At 46.8% G+C, this 8230-nt stretch overlaps 1 protein-coding gene across 7 annotated transcripts in view; it reads left to right on the plus strand.

The window, feature by feature from the left end:
* The window catches only part of MACO1 (macoilin 1), a 31540-nt gene that overhangs the window by 14951 nt on the left and 8359 nt on the right, over positions 1 to 8230 (plus strand). For 4 of the 7 annotated variants that reach the window (XM_039733693.1, XM_039733694.1, XM_039733695.1 and 1 more), the window contains exons 7-8: positions 5288 to 5446; positions 7367 to 7549. In XM_039733693.1, coding sequence (XP_039589627.1) covers positions 5288 to 5446; positions 7367 to 7549 — 342 coding nt within the window. The remainder of the gene's footprint in view (positions 1 to 5287; positions 5447 to 7366; positions 7550 to 8230) is intronic. The other 3 variants (XM_039733696.1, XM_039733691.1, XM_039733690.1) reach the window with 1 other exon arrangement.

Consider the following 8230-nt stretch of genomic DNA (forward strand, 5'->3'; position numbering starts at 1 on the left):
ATGTACTAATTATTCCCACAGATAACGAGGACATCTTCTGGCAGTTGGACTGGGAAAATTCTTGGTGAAGCAAAAAGCTGCTCTGCCACAGCTTATTTCACTTTCCTAAAATGGTGTTACCTGCAGGGACAGACTGGGAGGTTTTGATGTGGATTTGGTGCCAATATTGTGACATTTGGGCAGAGAGGGGCTGGTGCCTCCTGCTCAGCCCCCTGCCTGCAGTGGCATTAAAGCAGCAGAAGGTTTCCTGTGTCAGCTGCAGGGGGGTCATGGCCAAGCTTTCCTGCCCCAGGAAGGCGAGCACAGAACAGAAAATCAGGATTGGGAATGGGAATGAGGAGTGGGGGAGCCAAGCCCTCCTGCAGCCCCTTCCCCAGGCAGCAGAGAGCTCAGGAGCAGAGCAGCCTTTGGAAATGGCAGCAGCAGGAAGGGCAGAGTCCTGGTTTTCTGGGATTCCTGTGGTTTTCTGGGATTCCTGTGGTTTTCTGGGATTCCTGGCTTTTGGGGAGTGAAAGCTGCTCCCAGGAGCTGCAGGGAGAGCCTGTCAGTCCCAGCAGGGACACCTCAAAAAGCAGCTTCACTGCCAGCTTCTGCTGGTGCCAGGCTTTTGGAGAGCATCTCAGGGCTCTGTGGGTACTTTAAAATGATAATTTTTCTATAAGCTGTGTTTCATTCGAGTGCAGTTGCCAGGTGATTATGGGATGGAGTGAACTGAGCAGCCAGCCGTCAGTGCTGGGGAGCGTTAAAGCTGAATTGGGATGTCTTTAGGTTCATCCATCCATCTCCCCCGAGGCGTTTGGGAGAATATTCCCTCTCCGAGGTGATCCCTGATGAATTCTCCTGGCAGGGAGTGGCAGGAGGTGGTGCTCAGCCAAGGAAATGGGTAAATCTGCAGTCACAGAATGCCGAACTGAAGGAATTGACCTCGCTTGTATAAACAGCACAACCTAATCTGCAACTAAAGCCTCGTTTAAAAGCAGGTTTGTGTCAGAGCGAGGGAAAAACATCTTCCAGAACTCAGGTTTCCTTTGCTCCCCCTCCTCTGTAAATAACTTTCTCCAATAAGCCAGGAAATAAGTGACTTAAGCAGCAAATGAAATGAGAGCAAGAATAACAATAATGTGAAAAGTGCTGCTTTAGGGGTCATTTATCACTGCAGCAGCAGTGCAGGCTGTTCCAGGGGGGAGAGGCCTCCCTGCCCTGCTCCCTGCTTGCAGCAGGGATTTTTTAATATTTTATTATTTATATATATATTTTATATTTTTTTATACCTTGGTGTTGGTTTACCTTGATGTGCTTTTGTTTTGGAGTGCTGTTAATGTCCTGGTGGCAGAGGTGACCTCTGGGACAGGGCAGGGAGCACCTGTGGCTCTGAGGGGTAACTCCCTTCTTCTGTCTCCTTAATGAACTTGTGTCTGCCTAATTGGGACAAAACCACCCAGGAAGCCTTTGCATGATGGTGGATTTTGATCTCCCCCTGGTTTTAGGGAGACAGGAGCCTGTATTTGCTCTGTAATTGGCAGAAAACAGATTTTTCTCTGCTCTGCTGTTTCAAGCTGCAGCAAAACCTTCAATGTAATGAAAAGGGGTAATTAAAACCTGCTGAAATCCCACTGTAAAACCTCACTCCAAACAAGCCCACTGACAAAGCAGTTTCCAGTGGTTCTGTGTGGCACTGACAGAGAGGAATTCTCTGTGTTGGTTTTTGTCTGGCCCCTTTGGGGGATGTCTCATGGGTGTTCCACCCTCCCTGAGCCCTGACCCCACAAATTCCCAAATTCCAAGGCCACAGCAGGGAGGGCTGTGCCCGTGGCCTCATCTCTGCTGCTCCCCAGCATCCTGAGCTCTGTTCCAGCCCCACTCAGGTGCAGGAGTGCCAGCAGCCAGATGGCTCCACAGCCCTGCCAAAACCACAACTTCAGCCTGTCCTGTGCCAGCCCCTCAGAGCTGGTCAGGCCTTATCTGCTCAGGGTTTCTGTTCCTGGAATGCTCAAGACCCAAAATAAATCCAAAGAAATCTCTGAGGTTGGCACAGTCTGAGCTACAGGTAGAAGCTATTTACAGCTCTTATCTTCAGTTATCACTCCACTGTAGGCATGGATATTGAGGTTGTTTCTGGGTCAGTGTCAAGTGGCATTCAGGTGCATTCCTCTATTGAAACAGCATTTTTCCACCTGTTTGTGAAAACCTGGATTAAAACCCATCAGCTGTTTGCACAGCCCAGTCTGGTGGTGGTTCCTACAGCTTCTTGCTCTCTTTCATTAAAGCATTTGCTCTCTCTAAAACACTGGGCTGCTGCTTTTTTGGCAGATGAAACAAAACTCTGATTTCTTTGCCCAATAACTGCCCTGTCCATCATTTCACACTGCACAGGGTGGCACCACTCACCCAAAGCCAGCTGCTGCTCTTCCCATTTTGGGGCTGAGGTTGGAATATTTGGTCAGATTTGCAAATTCTTTCCCTCAGCAGAGCACCAGGCGTTGAAGTGATTTGTGCACTTCCCTTTGAGGTGGGTATTTGCTTTGTGCCTGTAAATTGATTTTTTTTCTTCCTTCTGAGGGTGCTTTTGACCATTTCTAGAGCACTGAAGGAGTTAATCTTGCTGGGAGGGCACTTCCATGGGGCTGGAGAGGCAGGAGGGGCTGGGGCTGGAGTGGGCTGAGGTGTCCCAGCCCAGCCCTGCTCCTCTGGGGCTGCTCTGGCTCCTCGTTCCCCCCCTCACCTCTCTGGGCTCTTTTTGCTGTTACAAACCCCCCTCTCTGGATTTCCACAGCCTTGGGGATTCCACACTGCCCCTCTGCAGGCAGTGGCACGGGATGTTCTCCCTGCTCATCTCTCAGTGCCTTTTAGGCTGAGATTTCCCTGCCCTGAAACCCAAAAATGTTTCATTAAGAAATCAGAAGGCTGCAGCCATTCATCTGCTGAGTGTCACTGAGGGCAGCTCTTTTTGGCTTTTGTGAATGTTCTCCTGCTCTTCATGTCCCACTGCCACCAATCCAGAATGCAAGCCTAGGAAATAAAACCACCTTCATCTTCTTTATGGACACTTAAAAACTCTCAAATCAATACCTGGCAGAGCAAAGGAGGATTGTGTGAGAATGGCTGGGCTGTTTTGCTTTCAATAAGTGTGTAACAGACTTGGAAAGGGTTGATTATTCACCTGTGATGTGTTTTTATTCTAAGAATCAATAACCTTCTTTGTGGGGGGAAAATGAAAGCGAGCTGAGTGCCTTTCCTCCAAAACGTGTGTTTTATTCAACAATATTTTAATTAAAAAGATTACATGAATCTTCAAGAACTTTCCAAAGCTACAATTTCAAGTGTAGAGCAGATGGTCTGTGTTCAAGAGCAATTAAAACTAAATTTACTGACTCCTGAGCTGGGGATGACTTAACACATCCTCTTACTCGGCATGCACATCATGTGCTGCAAGAAAACACCAACACCTCGAGGTGACAATTCACAGCTCAGCTCTGGCTGGCAAATCAAACTCAGCATTTGTGGACAGAGTGAAATCTCTGCGGGTTTGGGGCTTCTCAGACCTCGGGGGAAATGTCATTCCATGGGATGTGTTCAGCACGTGGCACTGAATTCCTGGGGGAGGCTCTGAGGTGTGTGTGGAGTTGGAGAAAAGCTGATTATTTAGCTTTTCTAAATACACAGCCAGAGAACTGGGAGAGTTGATTGTTTGGAGGCTGCAGGTTTGAGGGTTTGGCAGATGGTGCAAGGTTTATTCTGATTTTATGCAATGTGCCTGAGCCTTGGCGTGAGGGGGCAGGAAGTGTCCTGTGGAATTGTCTTTGCCAGTGTGAAAAACAAAGTTCACTCCTTAGAATTTTTAAAAGTTTAAAAAGGGACAAATATCCAGCACTGGTGATGTTGGGGTAAAACAATATTCTCTATATACTGTTCCCTTACAGGGGCACACACATATTCCTGAGCTTTATACATTATTCAAACACTCTTGTGAGTTGTTTCAAGGATTTTCTTGCTTGGTTTTAACCTTTGACTGGTCATTAGATCAATATATTTTATTTCTTCTTGTTGTTTTTACGCTCCATCCTGTTGTTTTTGCACTCCCTGATAACAAAGAGTCCATAAATTCTTCCTGTAGGTGTTCTGGTTTTTGTCCCTGTTTCCTTGTCTTTCAGGTAAGACAGTCCACAAATGTGGGGAATCATTAATTATTTTACATCATTCTCTGAGTTAGAGAATGAAAATGCCTCATGAAAAAGGTATCTTAACATCCCACAGTCTGTGTTTTAATACAGATTACAAATACAGAGTAGAAATGATTCTTGTATTATTTAATACAGGATACAAATTACCCTATATGTCTAATATATTTATCAATTAATATAATTAATATTTCTGTAAGCTACAGGGTGCACACACAAACTGCCAGGTTATACTCTACCAAAAGCAAGGATGAACTGCACCACATCAAAACAGCTGTGCAAAAACTGGCAGAAAAATGCAAAGCCAAGGTGTGATAGGTTGTTTTTTTTTTCCTTTGAGTTAGGTTTTAGGAGAATTTATTACTCTGGAGATAGCCTAGCTACCTCAATGGCATAAAATTAGTAGGGTGGGTTTTGAGGTAGTGTTAGAAACAGAAAAGTTTTATTAAAAGGCAAAATAACAAAGCTCTTTGCAGAGAAAACTTGAGTCAGGGGTAAGAGGCTTTTGTTCTTGGTAAAAATACCCTACAAAAGTGATTCTGGACCTTTTGGCTTCTGTCAGTTGGTTATCCTTAAGTTTGAGGTGAAGTCCCCAAGGAATTATGAGGTATCTTTTTATTAAACTGGGGAGAGAAACTTTCTTCCTTTTTAAGGAGCCAAGGGGTAATTTGTTCACTCGTGTGGCATTCACATTCTCTGAAAAAATCCCTGCACCCAGGTTTTTCCCCCTGGGAAGCTGAAAAGCAGCGAGAGAGGCCTCAGAGAAAAGGATAACAATTCTTATCTCATTTTCTCCTCCTGTGTGGAATATGTTTGGAGATTGTTTACCACAGGTGATAGTTTCACTGGATTCTGCTGTGAGTTGTTTTCACTCTTTGGCCAAGTAGGGCCAAGCTGTGGAAACTTTTCATTATTATCTTTTTAGCATTCATTAAGTATCCTTTCTGTATTTTTTAGTATAGTATTTTTATATATAATATGGAGTTCTAAAGTCATAAATGAACCTCTGAGAACGTGGAGTCAGCTGCATCATCCCTGCCTCCGTCGGGGCTCCTTGGGTCCACAAGGAGCACCCTGCTACAACCACAGTGCTGTCATTTGTCCCCCAGGCTGGAGCAGGACATCAAGAAGCTGAAGGCTGACCTGCAGGCCAGCAGGCAGGTGGAGCAGGAGCTGCGCAGCCAGGTGAGCTCGCTGAGCTCCGCCGAGCGCGGCGCGCGCGCCGAGACGGGCCAGCTGCGCCAGGAGAACGAGCTGCTGCAGAACAAGTACGTGGGCACCGCCCTGGGGGGGCTGCCGGGGGGGCAGGAGCCTCCCCTGGCCTGGATGTGGGACCCCCTGGCCCCGCTGGGTTGTTGAAATGTGGAGATGCAGGGGGCTCTCAGGCCGAGATGGACAGGTCGGTGTTGGGGATGAAAATGAGGATGGAGTGCCACCTCAGGGTGGTGGCAGCTGTGCCATCCCGGGGTGGCTCTCCCTCTGGGAATGCAAGGGAGAAGAAAGCTGCTCCTCTGGGAATGCAGGGCAGGGGAGAGAAAGCTGCTCCTCTGGGAAGGCAGGGCAGAGGGAAATGCAGTGGGAAGGGGCTGCTCTGGTGTCCCAAAATCCCAGATTGTATCCAGGTAGGAATGTTTGAAATCCCAGATTGTATCCAGGCAGGTCGGTGTTGGGGATGAAAATGAGGATGGAGTGCCACCTCAGGGTGGTGGCAGCTGTGCCATCCCGGGGTGGCTCTCCCTCTGGGAATGCAAGGGAGAAGAAAGCTGCTCCTCTGGGAATGCAGGGCAGGGGAGAGAAAGCTGCTCCTCTGGGAAGGCAGGGCAGAGGAAAATGCACTGGGAAAGGGCTGCTCTGGTGTCCCAAAATCCCAGATTGTATCCAGGTAGGAATGTTTGAAATCTCAGATTCTATCCAGGGAGGAATGCTTGAATTCTCAGATTGTGTCCAGGGAGGAATGCTTGAATTCTCAGATTGTGTCCAGGGAGGAATGCTTGAATTCTCAGATTGTGTCCAGGGAGGAATGCTTGAATTCTCAGATTGTGTCCAGGGAGGAATGCTTGAATTCTCAGATTGTGTCCAGGGAGGAATGTTTGAAATCTCAGATTCTATCCAGGGAGGAATGTTTGAAAACCCAGATTGTATCCAGGTAGGAACGTTTGAAATCCCAGATTGTGTCCAGGGAGGAATGCTTGAAATCCCAGATTGTATCCAGGGATTGGGTGTGGAAGGGATAGAGTCCTAACAAGGAGGAATGTTTGAAATCCCAGATTGTGTCTCAGATTGTGTCCAAGGAGGAATGTTTGAAATCCCAGATTGTGTCCAGGGAGGAATGCTTGGCTCCTCCCCTGGGCAGAGCAGCTCCCAGTGGGATGATGGAATTTTATCAGCCAGGCAGGGACACTCCGTGGCCATGAGCAGAAGATAATTAATAATTAATGACCTGTTAACAGAAGATATCTCCTGGAGGGAGGATTGGGTGTGGAAGGGATAGAGAAAACTGCCCAATGAACAGGAGAGAGCTGCCCAGCTCTGACAGATGGGGACAGAATACCCCCAGCCACATCCTGCAGCCTGGGACAGAAACAGGGCTCACTCTTCATGTTAAATAAAGCTTAATAAGGAGTAAATATATTTATTATATCTATAACTGTGGTGGGTTCAGGTCAAAGCAGGCAGAAAGCCCCACTTGGTGTGATGGGTTTGGTTCACCAGTTGGAGATTTCTCTGCCCCAGTTGTGGTGGGGTCAGTGTTGGCCAAATGCCCCTGCACCCTCTGGAGTTGTTCACTCATTTTTGCTGTGGGTTGGGATTGGGAGGAAGGCAAAGCAGCCTCAAAACTTCAAAAGGGTATAAAGAAAACTTCAGGTGATTAAAAAGCAATTAAAAGGGATTACAAACTGTGCCATATTAAAGTCTTTGTGATCAATAATAACTTGTAAATGCCAAAGCCAGCTGTATTGTCATTTAGAACAAGTATGTGACATTGTCCTGGGGGCTGCAAAGGGGGATTTTCATGGTAAATAAAATAATAATACTACAATAATTATTAATATTAATAACAATATTAATAATTATTAATAGAATTATATAATTTAATATATAGTAGTGAATAGAAATAATAATAATAATAGTCCTAACATGGGAGGCAAACCCAGGCAGGTTTTAAGCTCACTCCTGTCCCCCTGCAGATTGCACAACGCTGTACAGATGAAACAAAAAGACAAACAAATGATCAGCCAGCTGGAGAAGAAGCTAAAGGCAGAGCAGGAGGCACGAACCTTTGTAGAAAAACAATTAATGGAAGAAAAGAAGAGGAAGAAGTTGGAAGAAGCAACTGCTGCACGAGCTGTGGCCTTTGCTGCTGCTACCAGGTGCTCTGCCCTTGGGAGCCTTTGGGGTGGGAAGGAAGAGCCTGTGTTTGATCTTTTATTTTAAAAAAAACACTTTTATTTAAGAAAAAATAGCTTTATTTGTGTTGAGAGGCTGGTTTGTGTTAAAACAAGGCAGGACTGGGAGATGTAGGCTCAGCTGCAGGGAAGACATGACATTTAATCTAAATTACTGCTCTTCCTGCATTGTGCTCTCAGAGATGTCGTGTCCTGCTCAGAGGAGCATCTCCTTTCACGTGGGAATGCAGGGTCTGAGCAGTGGCATTGGCCATCATTCTGGAATGTTCCTGCTGGGGCAGTGCTCCCAGTGCCCAGCAGTCCCACGAGCTGGGGGCACTTCAGCCTGCAGGGCTCAAATGTCTCTGTCAAATGATTCCTCTTTTGTGCTCTCACAGAAAGGAATTATGATGAATTTTCTCCAAAATTCCCAATCTCCCCCACCCGAGGTGTGCCCCTCAGCAGCTCTGCATTGCCGTGAGGGGAACAGCTTTGCTGAGCAGACCAAAGCTGGCTGCTTCTTTTCCATGTCTCATTCTGAATTTCAGTTTTGGGTGCTGTGAGCAGTGAGGAGGGGCAGGCTGGCTGTGCCTCATTCTGAATTTCAGTTTTGGGCAGTGAGGAGGGGCAGGCTGGCTGTGCCTCATTCTGAATTTCAGTTTTGGG

This window comes from Passer montanus, unplaced genomic scaffold (genome assembly GCF_014805655.1).
Source record: "Passer montanus isolate IOZ18808 unplaced genomic scaffold, ASM1480565v1 scaffold89, whole genome shotgun sequence".
Taxonomy (NCBI): domain Eukaryota; kingdom Metazoa; phylum Chordata; class Aves; order Passeriformes; family Passeridae; genus Passer; species Passer montanus.